Here is a 19,795-nt window from a genome sequence, read left to right on the forward strand (position 1 = left end):
CGTAGCTGCAGGAGGGCTTGTTTTTTGCGGGACGAGTTGTATTTTTCAATGGTGCTATTTAAAGTACCATATAATGTACTGAAAAACTTTTACAAAATTCTAAGTGGAGTAAAATAAAAAAAAAATGACATTCCGCCATCTTTCAGTGCGTCTTGTTTCTACGGCGCACAAACTGCAACAAAAATGACCTGATAACTTTATTCTATGGGTCAGTGCAATTACTACGATACCAAATGTGTATTTTAATTTTTTTTTGCTGTAGTACTTGTATTTTTTTCAAAGACATTTAATTTTTTAAAATTATTTTTTGCTGCATCTTCTGTGCTCTATAACTTTTTTATTTTTCAGTCGACGTAGTTAAGTGAGGGCTCATTTTTTTGCAGGATGTCCTGTAGTTTACATTGGTACCAATCCAGAATACATATGACTTTTTGTTCACTTTTTATTGCATTTTTTCTGGGAAACAGGGTGACTGAAAAAGTGCATTTGTGGGGTTTTTAATTTTTTTTTCAGACTACGTTCACTGTGCAGGGTAAATAATGCACTACTTTGATGGATCGGACATTTATGGACGCAGCGATACCAAATTTGTATTTTCCTTTTAGGATTCAGATTTTTTTTATTATAGATATGGCAAAAATAGGGTGATTTAAACTTATTACTTTTTTTTTTTTTTTTTAAGTGTGAAAAAGTCATGGAAAAGAAAAATAACTATTACAATTTGGTATTGGCATAATCGTACCGGCCTGTAGAATTACTTTAATACATTATTTATACTGCTCAGAGAATGAAGTGAAAAATATAAAAAATAAAAAACATGCCAGAATTACAGATTTTGTTAATCTTGCCACTAGAAAAAATGGAATAAAAAGCGATCAAAATTTTACATGTTCCTAAATATTAGATAAATGAAGACTAGAGTTCATCCTGCAAAAAACACGGCCTTCTAGAGTGTCAGCAATGGAAAAATAAAATTAATACGGCTCTTGGAATATGCTTAAAATGTACAAAAATAGTGAAACATAAAAACCGTATAAACTTGGTGTCGCTGGAATCATGCTGACTCAGAGAATAATGTTATCACATTATTTATTCTGCATGTCGAACGCCGTAAAAATGAAATCCAAAAAACAAACGGCAGAATTTCTATTTTTCCCCCCAATCTCCCTACAAATGTTTTCACAAAAGTTATGCAATACAGTATATATACCCAAAAATGATGCCATCAAAAGTACAACTTGTCCCGCAAAAAACAAGCCCTCATATGGTCGATGGAAAAATGAAAAAGTTATGGCTCTTGGAACGCAACTGCAAAATTAGTTGAAATTCAATGATTAGACCATTTAAAAAACCTGCCCTGGTGGGTACGACAGGGTGGTAGGAAACCCGCCACTCAAGGGGTTAAAGCAAAGCCAGTGAAATCTCAAATTGGAGCCACTCTGGCAACCAGCGGATCCCTACAACTCCACATGAACTAACACACTCCAATCACCTGAGGAATGTTGCATTTGGCTGCTTATTTTCCCTGCAGTAGCTTAACCCTTTCCAATCCAATTTGTTTTCTGGTTTTCCTAGGGGGCTTACTCTTTTTATGCTGTTCTACAACAGCGCTATATGCTGGCTAAAGCTAGTACTGCATGAGTTGCCACATTGGATAAGCTCCAACAGCTGAGAGGCTGGCAATATACAGTAAGAGAACCCCTAAGGACGTCTACCAACATCGGAGCTGTACTACCGTAAATCATCATGTCTTTAGACATCAGACAGTGGATTGGAAAGGGTTAATGCAAGTCTGTAGCTGTAGCATTTATTTACTTAAAGAGTTTTATCACTAAAGACATTTATCTTCTATTTACAGGATAGTAGATAAATGTCTGATAATTGTGGGGTCTGACCATTGGGATTCCCCACGATCCTGAGAATTGCCCCTTGTGAAAGGAGCAGCAGTGTGCATGCTTAACTACCGCTCTATTCACTTCTCTGGGACAGGCAAGGATTGATGCACTCAGCAATCACTTTCTATCCCGTGAAAGTGAATGGAGCATTAGTCATACCTGCGCATGGGGCATTCGGAGGCCTAATGGTCAGATCGCTGAAAGTTCCTGTGAATAGAGGCTATATGCCTTTGAAGGGGGGGGGGGGGGGGGGAACACCTATAAGACATCTTGCATCTTAAAATAATCCTTCATCACTAAATTTATCTTCAGAAGACCAAGGGCCCTTTTACACGGACGATTTGTGGGGGGCAAATGCCCGACAGATCGTCCCAGCAATAATCGCTACTGTGATTTTACACAGGAATGAGCATTGATGAGTGAATGAAGGTGGAGCAGGCTGGGAATCATTCACAGTTTACCCTGGCCGATCAGTCATCCAGTTTTCTGCATACATAAACTAAATGACGAATGAGAAGCAAGCAAATTCTCATTCATCATTCAGTCAGTACATGAATTTACACCGAATGATAACTGTTCAGATTTCCACTTGATGCGGGAATCTGAACGATGTATCGGCATTTGTAAAAGGCCTTTCATAGAAGCACTGGTATAGAACATGAATTACATTTTGCGATTTCTTATATATTTATACCTCATAATGAAAAAGCAGCTCCTGCGCCTCCTCAAAGCTTTCTGTGTTCATTATCTTCTCAGCTTCTGACTGCACATCCTTAGAACTAGTTAGTATTTCACTGAAGATATTTTTTACTCCTGCCTTGTACTGCACACAATCGGCGACAGTTCTCAAGATCTTGTCAGCCTGTAGCATAAGAAAAGAAACATTTCACTTTTTAGAAATTGTTGAATATATGGACACATGATCAGACCTAGTAATATTCGATAATTTATGTAGTAAAAACTAAAAAAAACCTTCCATTAGACATGCTGATAGCAAGATAATGCAATGTAACTAATATATCTGTTCCTGTCAAATGAAGGAGATTATATACTTTCGCATTACAAAAATATTCACCCCAACTCAAAATGAGCTAAGCAGAAGCATCTGGGTCCTAAATCACAATATATTACTATGTGGGACTTAAAGGAGTGAGCCACTCTATGTACACAATGATCAATTGTGTGTTATTGCACTATTTGTTCCATTTAAAAAATAAAAACCAAATTGAAAGGAAGCAAACGGAAACATTTCCATTTTTTTTGAAGGAGGAGCATGGATGGCTTATAAGTTTCCTCACTCACGTTCCAGGTGCTCTCCTTAAGGAGAGACAATACCACTCCCAACTCATGTCCCAGGCCTCTCACTAGTGAAGCCAGAATCCTACTACACAGTGATGAGGGGCAAACACCCTGAAACAACTGTCTGTACATGGAATTGGGCTTGGCTTTCAATTCCCAATCTTTGTTAAGACCTGTATAAAGGGTCTGACATTGACTTGCAGGAATGCTGCCATACAATAGGTGGCGCTGCAGTGGTATTGTTCTATCTTCCTGATTTGCTTTTTTTTAAATGCATTGAAATTAACAGAAAAAAAGGGAAAAGTTTAATTTTGAATTAATTCTGCTGCTCTGCTCCAGAAATAGAACAGAGAAACAGAAATCCCTAACAGGGATTAACACTGGTGGGAAGAAGCCCTAAACTGCTTTCAGTCTTGTCCCTTATCTGTCCCTCCCTGTAAGCATTCAGTATTACAGACTGTGTCGCTCCATTGTATCTTGGCCAATTATTCTCTGGTTGCTAAATAGAGATGGGGTGGTGAGACAATTAGAATATCGTACTGAGCCCACATACTGTCAGAGCATTATTGCGGCTTCAGGAGGACATGGCAAATACTGGGTGTGCAGCGCATACAATAGTTTCTATGTCTGCATTTAGAGTTTAGATTTTTTAGCAGCAGTATATTTTTAGAGCTTTGTATCAAACAATACAGAAAAAACTCAATAGTGAATCACAGATGTTGCATCACATTCTCATTCTAAATAAATGTATGTCAAGTGACATATGCTGCTTTGTTGTTTATGTGTCTAAATACAAATGGAGAAACACATAAATATTTCAACACTAATTAAAAGTCTAGACAGACAGGCTGCGGCATAAAAGGGTGAATGCACACGACTGCATTTGCACTGCAGGATTCGGGGCTCCGCATCCCGCAGCAAATACAGACCCATAGCACATGCAATAAAAATGCATTCACATGCCCACAAGCGGAGATTAACTGCAATATTCCGCTTGCGGGCATGTCCTATTTCAGAGGCTCGCACTGCCACTGTGCGCCAGCTGGCACATCCACAGTGCAAAGAGAAGACATTGACAGGTAAGCGGGTGGTCACTGCAGGGGCACGGGTCGCATCCCGCTGCGAGAATCCAACCCGGCCGTCTGCATTTGGCCAAACCATTTCATATGTAGAGTGCCACTGTCCTTTTGCACTATATGATAATGATGCTGTGATACGCACATTATTGCATAAGGATGCAAGCATTTGCACGGGATGATTATCGTTCAGAATTGTTCAAATTCCTGCACTCCTGTGGGAGTTTGAACAATAGTTGTCCCATGTAAATGCATGCAGCAACTGAACGACTGAATGAGCATTGTTCAATCTAGCCGTTCAGTGTAAACCTCAGTCGTTCAGTTTAGTTGTGAATGGAGGAGGGTGGGGGGGGGAAGCACGTGGCCCAGACGCTCCACGTTAGGAGTGTCTTCACCAATGCTGGCAATACTCTGTAACAGCAGAAGAGAGAGCATCAGTGGTACGCGCTCTTGTGCTGTTAAATGGTCTATAACTCTGGAAAAAACATAATACTAATGATAATACTCTACAGCTATTTCGGTCCTCAGGTAGACTTGATTTTTGTTAACCCTCAGGCTAGCCTATCTTTAGGCCCTTTTATATGCAATGATTATCGCTCAAAATTCGTTCAAGTGGCTCAAAGTGAGCGATAATCATTGCGTGTAAACACAGGCAGTCGTGCACTTTTCTTTTAACGATGGATTTCAGCCCGCACAAAATCCATGGTTGAAACTGTTGATAGACTGAGCTAATTCCTTCATTTAAATGCATTTCGCTCAGTCTTTTAAGAGATTCCAGGATGGATTTGTTTACTTTGCATACGCAATGAGTTAATTGATTATGCAAGGCAAACTGATGTTGGGAGAGAACAATGGAATCCCGCTGGGCATATAATACTTAGGACACTAAACACATGCCCTCACTGCTACTGAATTTGCTTAGCTAATGAGGCAAATGGAGTGATTATCTATCCATGTACTTTTGTGCAAAATCATCTCTAAAGGTGCACTTAGACACAAAGATGATCGCTCAAAAGATGGCTTTTGAGCGATCATTTTGCATAATCTACTAATTGGTACCAATTAGGAGCCTGTAAGCAGCCTGCAGCTGAATTTATTCAGAGGACCACCCTCTGTTCTCTGAATAAATTCTTTTTGTTCTGCCCACAGGGCTGACAGCTGAGAACAGCTGAGACAATGCAATCAGCTGTTATCAGTGGTCCCCAGGTAGAGCACAGTGTGCGGTCCATTTTATCAGCTGTTCTGCTGAAGGGCAGATTTCAAGCCATACTGAGGTCCATTGTTCTGCAGAAAACTGAAGGATGGGCACATTTACACACAAGGATTATTGCTCAAAAGATGGCCTTTAAGCGAATTTTGAGTGATAATCGTTGTGTCTAAATGGATCTTAAATCTTTCAACAATTTGAGGGATTATCTTTTTGTGTAAAAAGGCCTTTTATCTCAATCTTTTAAGATAACAATAAAGCTATCATTCTGTAATTCCAATCCTCCACCTACTAGTTTAATGAGATAACTTTGCAGATAACATCTTCCTTTTACAACAGCAGTAAACTGATGCATGGTTTCCTCTACATTCATGAGGTTTCTCAGTATTGCCGAGTGCTACGGTAGGGGAGTATTTTGTATTTATATTATTTGCATAATACAAAAAGGCAAAAAATAGTCAAAACTATTGAACTATATTTATTTCTGCGAATACAGAGTTAAAAATGCATCCCTTTCTAACGGCAATTCTGTGAGAGCAATCTCTTTCATCAGTACTGGTGTTATGTATTACCTCATTGAGTGATTCCTGCAGTACTTTCAGATCAGTAGACACTCTGGAGAGATTACTGCCCTGCTTTTTCACTTCTGTCTCAACTGAAACTCCCACAAGTGCAGTCAGTCTGTTTTTCAGATATCCAAGTTCATCTTCTTGTTTCCTTGCATCGCGGCTGATATCCTACAAGATGCCATTTCACAGATGAATGTGAATATTGTTTAAAAGTACCATATAGATTGTTATACTATGTCTTCAAGGGCTTATTCACACAAGCGTATTTTGGCCGGTGTTTTCATGGCAAGCCAATATATGCTGCACAGGCTCGGCGTATATGCCGTCGGGCGGGGGAAGACAGTTTAGCTCTGCCAAGTTGTCTCCCCCTTCCCTCCCCGGCTCACCTCCTCTCTCCTCCCCTCTGGCTGTTTTCAGTGGAAGGGGGCAGGGCAGAGGCGGAGCTAAGCTGCCGCCCATTGTCCACAGCCAGCAATGGGAGGGGGTGGGGAGGGCGGAGCTTACGCTCGTGTGAATAAGTCCTAAATATGTAAACATTAAGGAGATCACATTCTAAAGAAAAGCAGCTAAGTGAAGATGATACACGACTACATGACAGTATTCCCAAGTACTAATGTTCTGTGAAGATCAAATTACCATTACATACACATAATGTCAGGATAAGTATATTACTATTCTTTAAAATATACCTTTTTTGCTGGAATTTACAGCATGGCATTCACAATTCTGACAGCTCCTTAGGATCTCACAACAAACAGTAATCAACCCATGTAGATAATGGTATTTGTAGAAAACACTGTGAAAGAATTTTACACTTGTGCTGGTTTAAAGCTTTAGGCCTCGGTCAGACGAGCACGTGTTCGGCGCAAAAAAATGCACCACTCGCATGTGCAGAAAACGTGTGAACAGGCAATGTTTCATATGCACATTGCATGAAACACTGCCCGTTCACTGGAGCTTCTGCGCTTGGAGAAGCGCAGCTGCTCCAGGAGGAGAGAAAAGAAACCCCGCAGGGCTTCGAGATTTCCCCAAAGCAGGGAGAGTGAGCGGAACTATGGGCAGTTTCTCCATGGCATGGAGAGACGGAGCGAGGTGAAGAGTTAATCCCCCATTGCTCCGCTCTCTGTCCCTTGCTATGGGGAAATTCCCCATAGGTCCGATCACTCTCCCTGCTATGGGGAAATCCAGAGGGATATCCCCATAGCGGAGAATGAGTGACAGGGACTTGAAAGAGTGAGCGGGCTATAGGAATTCTTAGATGGAATCCCTATAGCAAACCATAGGGGGTGGGGCTATAGGGTGTTCCGTCTAGCCCATCCCCCTCCTCCCACACTCTCGGGGGAAGCCCTGTGACCGCACCGCCCTCTCTCTCCTCATGAAGGGAAATCCCTTGCAGAGAGAGGTGGGGGGAATCCCCTACTACCACCTCACTGCTGGCAAATTACCCAGCAGGGGGCAGGAGGAATACCCCACGGCTTACAGCAGGACATTTACAGCATGCTCGTTTGACCGAGGCCTACCCTTTCATGTTTTAGGTCATTAAAGTATCTTTCGCTTGTATTCTATATTTGTATGAGACGTTTGCCTGTAGCACTTGGAAAGAATGGAAAATTTTCCTTTTGCTAAATAGTTTTTAACCATCTAAAGACATCACAAAACAAAACTTCTGTTTGCATTAAATATTGTAGATCATTTCTTCAGATATATAGCTTGTCCTATTATAAAGCCCTTTAAGCGTGTGGCCATTTCTTTTCATTATTGGTTTCCCCTCCCCACTTTTAAAATATCATAACTCTTACTATTTTGTCGACGTCGCTGTATGAGGGCTTGTTTTTTGCAGGACAAATTGTATTTTTCAATCGTACCATTTAATGTACCATATAATGTACTGAAAAACCTTTAAAAATTTCTAAGTGGAGTGACAACGAAAAACAAATGCAATTGTGCCATCACTGGGGAAGTGGGTCTTGCTTTTACTGTGTACATACTGCGGCAAAAAGGACACAATAACTGTATTCTGTAAGTCACTAATATTACTTCAATAACAATTTTAGCTGTAATACTTTTAACAAATAAAACGTCTTCCAAAAAATTATTTTCTGACCACCATAACTTTTTGTCGATATGATTGTATGAGGGCTCATTTTTTGTGGGATAACCCGTGGTTTCTATAGCTACAATTTTGCAGTACATACGACTTTTTGCTCATTTTTTAATTGGAATTGTGGTGACCAAATAATCGCAATTCTGGCACTGTGTACTCTTTTTTTTTTACGACATTCACAGTGTAGAATGAATAACGCATTACTTTGATAATTCGGACTTGCAGATGCAGCAACACCACATATGTGTTGGGCTTTTTTTCGTTTCTATATTTTTATTATAAATATGGGAAAAGGTTTTTTTTTTTTCAACTTTTAATTAGAGATGAGCGAACGTACTCGTTTCGAGTAATTACTCGATCGAGCACCGCGATTTTCGAGTACTTCCGTACTCGGGTGAAAAGATTCGGGGGGCGCCGGGGGGAGGCGTGGCGGAGCGGGGGGTAGCAGCGGGGAACAGGGGGGAGCCCTCTCTCTCTTCCCCCCACTCCCCGCTGCAACCCCCCACTCACCCACGGCGCCCCCCGAATCTTTTCACCCGAGTACGGAAGTACTCGAAAATCGCGGCGCTCGGGCGAAAAAGGGGCATGGCCGAGTAGGTTTGCTCATCTCTACTTTTAATTCCCTTTATTTTTTTTTGTAAAAATAGAAAACAAAAATAATGGTGACCGTGATTTTACCACATGACAACTTTTTTCCTATGATTTTTTAAATGTCAGTGCAGCATTTTCTCACAAAAACATTGCTTCCACTTGCGATTTTTTTCGCCTGATTTTGCCACGATTTTTTAGTGCAGCAGTGTATGGAGCGGCCAGCCTGTGCCATGTTACCCCGTGCACATGAGAAACATATATATATATATATATATATATATTATATATATATATATATATATATATATATATATATAAATTACCAATGACATCATTGAAAGGTTGTGATTGGTTCATCAAGTGCCAGCTCTGATTGGCTAAGGCGGCATTCCAAAACCAATCACAGCAATCTCTTGCTGGAGACAGGGTATTCAAGCGCTGTTACCAGGATGAGAATGCTCTCTCAGCACTGAGGACTACACGGAAGACTGCCGGAGCACTGCAACCCAGCAAGAGGGACCTGAACGGCGCCTGCTAGGTGACAATTAAGACAGCCCCCAAAAATCAGACACGGTGCCTCTTTTGGGGCAAAAATTAATATAAGACAGTGTTTTATTTTTGGGGAAACACAGTATTACCATTTTATTTAGTTGTATTTCTTTAAACTGTATGTAAAATAGACAACTATTCTGCTTCGGTGCAGTGCCTTTGTTGTGTTATGCATATCACTTGCTGCTTTTATATATCTTGGGTTCTGTGGGCGTCACTCTTCTGATCAAACCTTTGCCTATTAGGGCTCTCTCACACAAGCGTTTTTTTTTACTGCGTATCATGCTCGCAGGTTTTGCACGCATAATATGCACTACTTTCAACAATTCCTCTCACACACAGCACGCAGAATGTGCGAGCAGAAGAAAACGTGGCATGCTCTATCTTGGTGCTTATTATGCGCACATACACGACAAGATAGTGCATGGGGATTTGTTGGCACACAGCAGTACGCTTTGCATACTACATCCGTGGGATACATGCCCGGGGAAAACGTTCCTGTGAGAAAGCCCTCATACTCTATCAACTGTGCTTTTCTTTACTTTAGAGTAAAATTCAAATGCAAGTAGAATGATAAGAGAGAAAAGGCAGAAAATGCATCACCTGTATTGAAGATTTCATTCTTTCATATTTAGAAACTTCTGTTATTTCACTTTTTATTTGTTCCAACTGCTTATCCTTTGCCACAAGCCAATCTGATAATCCTGTCAACCTAGAGCATCATAGTCAGAAAGATCATATTAACAGTAGGGAGATTTACAAAACTGCCTAAAACAAAAATTGGTTTTGCTGCCCCTGAAACCAATCATAATGCAGCTTTCATTCCTCATAGTGCTTTTGAAAAATGAAATCTGCCCTGCGATTGCTCGCTATGTTTTTCTTTTTTTGGACATTTCATATGAGATGGAATTACACCGCAGGACGCAGCCAGATCTGCAGCTGTGAAATTCCACACCAAAACTTGCAGGTCTAACTGTGGTTTTTGATACGGAATTGAAGGCAAGTTTCAAGCCATTTTCAATTTTGCATCAAAATCCGCAGGTGCGTTCTGCGAATTTTACCACTGTTCGCAGTGTGTCATGCGGCCTACTCCATCCTGTGTGAAAGATCCCCAAAACAGTTTTCATAAATCCGCTCCAATAAGTTTAAGGGCTCTTTCACACGGGGAGCTAGGCGCGCACAAATCATGCGTGTAAAAAAACATGCAGCTATTACAACCAATGGTTTCCTATGGGAACGTTTAGATGAAGGAATCTGAACGATCCCATAGTAAACCATTGGTTTTAAAAGCTGCATGTTTTTACACGTGTAGCTCCCCGTGTGAAAGAGGCCTAATATTGAAATATCTTTTCTGCTACATGAGACTATTTATTTATTGCAATAATATAAAATAAATAGTAAATTCACCAGGAAACATCATAAATGCATATGTTTAAGGGCTCATTCACATCATCGTATCGGTAAAACGCTGAGTCTGCCAGCAGAGACCGCATATGGCTGCTAGTGTACTGCGCATGGCTGCGTATCTCACACACATAGTTACGCGCAGTGTGACTGTCTTATTTTTTTTATTCCCTGCTCTGTTTCATAGCGGGGTTGCGTATGAAAACGTTGCCCATCTGCATTGTATTGCGTATGGACAGCGTTGCATATGCTGCCTATACAAATGTATAGGGCTTACGCTGCATGGTACGCAGAGAAATAGAGCATCCTGCGATCTATTTCTCGGTGCGCATCAACATGCATTATTTATACGCACATGGATCAATGAAAGTCCATTAAACTTTCATTGACTCCAATTACTGTAATACGTGCTAAAATTACAATCCTGTGAATGAGCTCTAATATTGAAGAAAAACTCATTTACATTGCAATTACCGTGATCTGGGTGAAGCATTATCATATATACTTAATTATTAGTCACTTATAGAAAAAAAAACATTTATTTGGAAATTAGATAAAAAGTTAATACAAAATAAGCTATAATCACTTATCTTTTGCTTGAGGTTTTTAAAGCTAGAGAAGGCAGCTAATTTATTCTCTCTATTAAGCCTTTCTGGACCTGGTTTTATTCTACAGTTTAGCATTTAAAAGATTTACTGCATTATCGGAGCTTCTGGATTATTGGATTTTCTTTGTAACATAAAAATAAAGGTAACTCAACTTTAAAAAAAGTAAATATCCATAGACTTATTTTGGACTGCTGCACTCTCCCTCTCAAGCTTCAGCTTGCCTAAAGCCCACAAAGTAGTTTTTCTCAGCATATTAAATTTAATGTCGAAAATTATAGTATCAAAAATGACATTGCTACTTGGTACTGTTGACAACATCAGTTTCACCAAGACGCCCATTCCTAACATTATATTTCTATAAAATGTTATTCTATCTCATCTTTTTTATTAATAAAAATAAAACCTTTCCACACTGGAAAATCAATCATTCCAACTTATATATTCTACCTGATCTTGAACTCTTTCCACTTGTCGGGATGTTCCAGCAGTTTTAGATGTGCGCTGTCAATCTCAGCTTTTAGATCTTTCAGCAGCTCTCTGGTGCTTGTATAGACTTCTTTCATAGGGTCCCTTTCCTGTAGTTTCAAACATAGCTCCTCAATAAGACGTAACCTCCTCTCACATAGTTGGTAGCAGCCTTTCTCACCAAAGAATGCCTGTTATACAACCATAAAGGAAATTACACAAGATTGCAAGTAATTACCTTATACAACTCAACACAAATGAATATAAATACACATATATATATATTAGTAAGTGGGCTTGTTTATATGAAGCACAAGATTGCAAAAAATGCCATGGCAAACTGATAACAAGTAGTTGGGCAATAATCATTACATTTATGTTTAATTCAAACTAGCTCATCAGAAAATTTATCAGAGCTGCTTAAGAAATACACTCAGTTAATACAGGCTATCACTTCAATCATATCTTTTAACAGAAATATATAAATCGTGGGACTGCAGTATCAGAATGGCCTGCAGAGGGCTAGAGACAGGCATTCTGGTACTACAGAAAGGGTAATCACCTGTGAGTGTGGCAGAAGCTAAGGTTAAAAGTGCCACTTCCTACCAGACTCAGGAGAGAAAGTATCAGCTCAGTGGAGCTGCAGGGCTGCTAGTCTGAGATCCTGCAGGGATCTGTTCGGGAACCACCACATGTCTGACGGAGGACAATGCCCTCCAGATGCCCTGGGCAATGTAGTGACAGTGACCCAGTGGGTTATAAATCCAGGATTATATGGACTGTGTTGTATGTGAATAAATGCTGGCAAGCCCCAGTTTTAAAGAAATTCAAGTGTCTGGAGCCATCTAGCTACACGTGTGGTGCGCCATTTCCCTGACATTAAGGCCAGCGATCCACAGGCAAGAAATCCCCTTGCCACAATAGATAGATAGAGGCGAAAGCCCTTACTGATTTACTGACTCACTCACTTACTGACTACTAGTTCTCTAACTTCCCGGTGTTATCAGCCAGGGTTTTACAGTCCACCTCTGTTTGTATTGTTTTTGCCAGTTTGTCTGCTAGACCTCGCTGTTATCAGCCAGGCCTTACCATCTGCCTCTGTTCTGTTTGTATTGTTTCGTGTTGGTTCTTGTCATCTGCCTTTCCTGTCGGTGCTAGTGGGTAGTAGTCTCTTGCATAGATACTGCGGTCCCTGCATGTCCCCCCTAGTAAGCGTAGGGTCAGAGTTGGCGGCCTGGACGGGTCCACCATCAGGGCTATCTCCAGGAAGGCACAGTGGCGTGGGTGTAGATCAGGGAGCCCTGTGCCGTGCGTACCTAAGCACCCCACTAGTACCGTAACATTAACTCTATGTGTATATACTGAGGAGAATCTACCTCACCTCCATGTGTATATACTGAAAAAAATCTATCTCACCTATATGTGTATATACTGAGGAGAATCTAATGCTCCTCTATGTGTATATACTGAAGAGAATCTACTTAACCTCTAAGCCACGCTTATCAGAGCTGTAAACCATTTAAATGTTGCTATGAACTCTGACAAAGGCATTTAAATGCCCCAATTTATGTTCAGGGTTCACCCGCTGCCCCCTGCGATAAGATCACGAGTTGCTGTGTGGTTGCCATGGCAGCCGGGTGCCTTCTGAAAGCCCCCAGTGCTGCCATTGCAAATTGCCTATAAAGCCACGCCTGTGGTGTGGCTTGATAGATTGCCTGTCAGATCAATGCATAATGTAATGCAATGGCATTACATCATACTGCAGGAGTGATCAAACCATCGCAAGTTTTTGTCCCCTCTGGAGACTAAAAAAACTGTAAAATTTAGTTTTAAAAAGTTTTATTAATAATTTAAAAGAATAAAATGTAATAAGGCTTAAAAAAATGTTTGCCATATTTATAAGTAAAACAGAATCCAAATAATAAAACAAAAAAAAACATTTAGTATTGCTGTGCTTGTAAAAGTCGGATCTAACAAAGTAACACATTATTTAACCCACAAGGTGAACATTCTAGAAAAAAAAGTAACTCCAGAGCCGCGCTGTTAATAGGAAAGTAAAAAAAAATTATGGCTGTCAGAAGGTGACAATAGAATATGATTAAAAAAAAAAAAAGGTCAGCATTCTTAAGGGGTTAAGGACACATACCCTATGTTCTCTAATGATTTTTTCACTTCCATCTACTGGTAGCGCTTTGTTCTCTCTGGTCAGCTCTACACGACAATCTTCAACTGTACCAAGAATCCTACTCTTCTCCAGCTGAACTTTCAAACGCAGTAAATGATAAGGAGCTTCACTCTGAAAATCCTGAAATAAAAATAATCCAATACTTGACAGAAAATGTAATCATATCAAAGTAATAGTATCCAATTTTATAACTTACCTTTCAAATAAATGTTTGGGAAATACTATTTTATACCACATTTTAATTTCATGTCTTCTAGTATTATCCCCTACATAGATTTAATGTATTACTGCTTTCCCTGTTTTGATACTCGATGTATGGTTTTTTAATTTTGAACGACCTGTGCATCTGTCCGGGCTATCTAATCTTGAAGGAGTATTTCCATCTTCATGGCCTCATTCACACGAGCGTTGTCCGGGTGCATTAGAGGCGCGCACAGGATATGCTTCTATAGGGACCAATAGGTTCCTATAGAAGTGTTCAAGTGGAAGATTGTTAAATTCACACACCTAACAAAGATAGTACATGAGTCTGCAAGTTGCATCTAAGCTCTGTGGTGCACGCAGATAGGACCTGACGTATCTTTGGTGCGTGCTTTCCATAGACTCCTATGGAAGCTGGAAAGCACACACCATGGATAATGTGAACGGGCTACTTCAAGTAGCAGGAATTAACACGTTCACGCGATCTTTAGAGCAGTATAGCTGCATTTTTTTCATGCAGCTATACTACGCACCCACAGTGCTGGTGGGAAAAGAGGACGACCATGGTGCTGCTGCACAGGAAAGCCATTATTTGGATGATGGATTGTCCGTGTCCCCTGGAGGGGCTGCAGCTGCATTATCATCTCTACATGAGTTGTGTCGTCAGCACAAACCTTACAGGTAAATTCTGCCCATTTATTCTTTGCTGGTGTTCCGTTGATGCTGTACTATAGAGGGCTTATTTGTTATTTTATCGTAGATGCTATTCCCATCTTAGACATTTATTGTTTATCGATAAATTTCTATGATATGAGTCCCACTTCTGAGACCAGCAGCTATTTCCAGAACAGCTGTCCCGCTGATCCCCATTCTGCCTTGTGAGGTGACCGCCTCTTCATTCATTATCCACCTGGATGTATGCAGCATTCTCCATTCTATTTAGGAGTTAGTCAAACAAGCATACCTGGCTGTTACTATGACTCCCAAAAAAACTCAGAAACCACCCTTCTGGAGACAGGTGTGGGTCCCAGAGGGAGGACTGACATCTATCAGACATTTATGGTATAACCTGCAGATAAGCCATAAACGCCGAATTTGGAAATACTCCTTTAAGTATTCACATTATGTATGTCTATATGGTACTGGTTTGACCAGCTGTAGTGAAATGATGGACATCATATTGGTTATGATCACAAAGACTCATTTAGTCCTAAACACTTCTAAAATTAAATTTTTTTTAAAGAAACACATACATATCCCTTTGATTTCTACTACTGCAATGATCTAAGGAACATAATCTACGCACCTTCCATTGTTTATGTAATTTCCGGACAGTTTCTTGTAATGGCTGCTGGTCCTGCTCTGGTAGGAAATCTGTTAGCTCATCACAAGCCTTCAGAAAAGTGTTGAGCACCTTCTGGTCAAGTTGTCCAAAAAAATCCTGTGAAGAATAAAAATACATTTAGAATTTCATAGCAAATGCAGGTCCTACACTTATCAGAACGTTTTGTTATATAAAATGTGGGCTACAGACATAAAACTCACTTCTCCTATAAATATCATTCATATAATCACATATTTATCATAAGCAACAGATTCAAAGGTAAAAGAGTAAGACAAAATATGCTGCTATAAAAAGTGTATATATGTATTTCTTTACGTAAGAATTAAATCTATATAACGCACAAAAATAAAACATTCAAAATATCAAGTTCACTTAAAGGGGCCGTCTTGTTACTGGATGTCATGCCCCCTAGGAAAAATAAGCAGCAGACCCACTATGGCCAAGGCATTTGCTGTGACAGATGATGTCACTGGAAGTCAGAAGACCGCTGCAGCCAATCAGAGGCTACAGCACACGTTAACAAACTCCTAGCATCATGAGCGGTGATGCAGCAGCCTCTGATTGGCTGCAGTGGTCACCTTAATTCTGGTGACATCATCTGCCACAACAAGCACCCATACCACAGCGGGGCTGCAGCGCTGGATTATGGCGGCAGGGAAAAGGTAAGCACTGCTCTTGTTCTTATTTTAGCACAGATGGCAAAGAGGACCTGCTATCCAGTAACCGGTCACTCCATGTAAAGTGTCACTGTGCTTTACAAAAACTTTTCATATACCATAGAGACGTGTTAACACATTTGATTTCTGGGGGTCTGGGTGTTTACACCTCTATCGATTGATAGAACAAAGCAGATGAAGTGGTCATCTGAGCAGTGTCACTGCTTACTAGCAGAAGAGAGTTTCAATAGAAAGTCTACAAGCCTGTCTTCTGCTAGCGAGCAGGGACTACGCTCGGATGAGCACTTCACCTGCTTCATTCCAGTGATTGTTAGAGGTCTCAATACCCAGAGCCTGAGCAATCAAAACCTTTAACATGTCCCAATGACATGTCAAAAGTTTCTAGAAAGCACAGTTACACTTTAACAGGACCTACCTAATACAGCAACCAATATGATGATCTATGCATTTGGCTACTTACAGTGTGTTTCTTCAGAAGTTCTTCAGGGTTTCCTTTCTCTTTAAAGTATGATTCTGCTGTTTTTAGAACTTTCTCAAGTTCTGCTCTTGACTCTTCAAACTTCTTCATCATGCTACTATTGGCCTCTACCTTCTTCTTCCAATCTGGTATTTTCTTTGCCACACTCTTGAATGAAATACGAATGGTACATTAATAGTTTATATTTGAATTGAACACAATATGGAGGGTGCAAGTGGTAGCAACAGATCATATCCTGATAGGCCAGGACAGATATTGTTGGCATTGTTAATCAAACTGTAAAAGGGTTGTTCACACTTGTTTTTGTCTTAGTTTTAGATTTCGGTCTCTGTGTCCCATTTTTGGAGAAGAGAAAGGAAGTAAAACTGAAATAAACTTATCATTTTTTTCAATGGGTCTACAAAAAAAAATGGATGCTTTCCATTCGTTTTAGCTCTGTTTTGTATCAGTTTTTTTTAATACGTAGTGCAGTACACTGAATGGCTCCGTATTATGCTGGAATCGAATGGCCCCTACATTGACTATTATGGCGATCCATTCGATTTCTGGCAAGCAGTCCGGCATTTTGCTGGAATTTGCAGGACGAAATAGCAGTGTTTGCATTGCTGTTTTATCCTGCTTTCAAGTGGAATTTTGCGATGGAGGTTCTGAACCAGTCACGTAGGACGCTTAATTAGCATATTACTCCCACTTTCTAGCAGTACCAGGAACCAAGTTGCAGAGGGGTTATAGGATAATCAGTGGATAAAGGAGCACCCATTGAATAGTTTTTAGGGCATCCAGTAAAAAACTAGCCTTGTTATGCACAACAATTTGATGGAGTGCAGCTTTTATTTTTAAAATTGCTCTAATAAAACAAAGAATGCCATGTGATTGACTGATTTGGACAATAAGAATAGGTGTCTTTAGAAATTTTTTATAAGCGGCAGCCAGGCAAGTGTCAAATTGGTTGGATAAAAGCTGTGAATAAATCAAATTATGTATGGTGGGCTTAGGAGCAGATACAGATGAATCGATTATTTTGTATCTGTCCCCCGAGTGCATAACTGCGATGAAACCCTAAATAAGGGCTGTTACTATTCCAGCTGGGTGAAGGGTCGTGGATTTTCTACTTTGTGTATATACTGAACGAGAACTGCATTAGGAACACCTACTCAATAACTGGTTGGTCCACCTTTTTGAGCGATAACGGTTTTCAGACATCCTCCATAATCAACTCGACCCATGCCTACTGCAGTAAGTCCGTCAGTTGGTGCATATTTTGAAGATAAAGAGAAGCAGATCTCCCAACCCTTTCCAGCATATCTCAAACCAAACATGTTCAATGGGGTCACAGTCCGGTGAGTTTAGGGGCCAATGCAGTATGGGGAATTCACTGTTGTGTTTCTCCAACCACTGGTGTAACTATAGGGGGTGCGGTTGCACCCGCGCCCAGGAGCCTTAGCGGACCCTTAAGGCCTCTCTTCTCCATATAGGGAGCCCAGTACTATGAATAAATCATTATAGTTGGGGGCTCTGTTACAGGCTTTGCATTGGGGCCCAGGACCTTCAAGTTACGCCTCTGCGTTAAGAGAAGTTGGGGGGCCCCAATATAAACTTTTGCATCCGGGCCCATGAGCCTTTAGCTACGCCCTGCCTCCAACCACTCCTTAGTGATACAAGCTCAATGACACAGAGCATTGTCCTGTTGAACAATAGCACTATGGTCGGGAATACTTCCTGAAATTATAGGTGCAGATGGTCAGCTAACAGGTCCCTGTGGAGTTCACCATTCAAGCATTGTAGTATAATGACCAACAGTCCTAGGCCATGCTGAAAAAATGCTCCCCAGACCATGATACCACCACTGGCCTGTCAAACCCCAACAGCGCACCCATGGGATACAGCTTCATATTGTTTAAGCCAAACATGGACCTGGCCATCCATATGATTCAGCAGAAAATGGGACTCATCACTCCAGATGATTCTCTGCCGTGTGTCAAAGGTCCATCAACGTCTTTACTAGGCCCATACGAGGCATTGTTGCAGAGTCATCAGTGGCACCCTTGTCAGTCTTTGGCTACTGAACCCAAGTTAATGCAAGGTATGCTGCATGGTCTTTGTCAAAATTTGTCTAATGTCCTTGCTGTTATACTGCTGAGTCAGTTGGCCCACATGTGACATGTCACTGCTGAGATACAAGATGTGCCACCCGACGCTTGCCTCTAGGATCCACCACAGATGGCCTGCTGCTGTTAGATCTTCTATGGAATGTTTTTCCATGACTCAACCAGTTTCTTGATACCTTGTTTAGGTAACAACCAACAAATGCAAATGTTTCATAAATGCTGGCATAACACCTCAAATCCCCAACAATCAGTCAACGGTTATTTAAGTCACCACATTTACCAATGACTGCCAAAACGTTGCCTTTTGCTGTGCTGTGCAAAAGAAAGGTCAGCATATTATTTAAGAACATTGCACCATGTTACTGATCACAAGATGTCGCATGCTAGCTGTTCTTAGTGCAGTCATCGTTCAGTGTAGTTTCTGGTCTACATCACGGAGAACCATTTAAAGGGGTTGTCCCGCGGCAGCAAGTGGGTCTATACACTTCTGTATGGCCATATTAATGCACTTTGTAATGTACATTGTGCATTAATTATGAGCCATACAGAAGTTATCAAAAGTTTTATACTTACCTGCTCCGTTGCTGGCGTCCTCGTCTCCATGGTGCCGACTAATTTTCGGCCTCCGATGGCCAAATTAGCCGCGCTTGCGCAGTCCGGGTCTTCTGCTCTCTTCAATGCAGCCGCTCGTGCAGAATGCCGGCTCCGTGTAGCTCCGCCCTGTCACGTGCCGATTCCAGCCAATCAGGAGGCTGGAATCGGCAATGGACTGCACAGAAGAGCTGCGGTCCACGGAGGGAGCAGACCCCGTAGGCCATCTTCAGCAGGTGAGTATGAAGACGCCGGACCGCCGGGATTCAGGTAAGCACTCTCCGGTTTGTTTTTTTAACCCCTGCATCGGGGTTGTCTCGCGCTGAACAGGGGGGGGGGGGGGGGGTTAAAAAAAAAAAAACCTGTTTCGGCGCGGGACAACCCCTTTAAGGATAAGGAGCATGAATTATGATTCTCATAATGGAGACATTTGATGCAGTGGC

At 41.0% G+C, this 19,795-nt stretch overlaps 1 protein-coding gene across 1 annotated transcript in view; it reads right to left on the minus strand.

Annotated features, from left to right (window-relative positions):
• SYNE1 (spectrin repeat containing nuclear envelope protein 1) overlaps positions 1–19,795 on the minus strand; it is a 575,530-nt gene that overhangs the window by 329,284 nt on the left and 226,451 nt on the right. The window contains exons 22-28 of the mRNA XM_066595961.1: positions 16,636–16,800; positions 15,460–15,594; positions 13,914–14,072; positions 11,750–11,958; positions 9,894–10,002; positions 6,050–6,214; positions 2,590–2,757 (exon numbers count right to left, since the gene is read on the minus strand). Coding sequence (XP_066452058.1) covers positions 2,590–2,757; positions 6,050–6,214; positions 9,894–10,002; positions 11,750–11,958; positions 13,914–14,072; positions 15,460–15,594; positions 16,636–16,800 — 1,110 coding nt within the window. The remainder of the gene's footprint in view (positions 1–2,589; positions 2,758–6,049; positions 6,215–9,893; positions 10,003–11,749; positions 11,959–13,913; positions 14,073–15,459; positions 15,595–16,635; positions 16,801–19,795) is intronic.

The sequence above is a fragment of the Eleutherodactylus coqui genome, chromosome 3, assembly GCF_035609145.1.
Source record: "Eleutherodactylus coqui strain aEleCoq1 chromosome 3, aEleCoq1.hap1, whole genome shotgun sequence".
Classification (NCBI taxonomy): domain Eukaryota; kingdom Metazoa; phylum Chordata; class Amphibia; order Anura; family Eleutherodactylidae; genus Eleutherodactylus; species Eleutherodactylus coqui.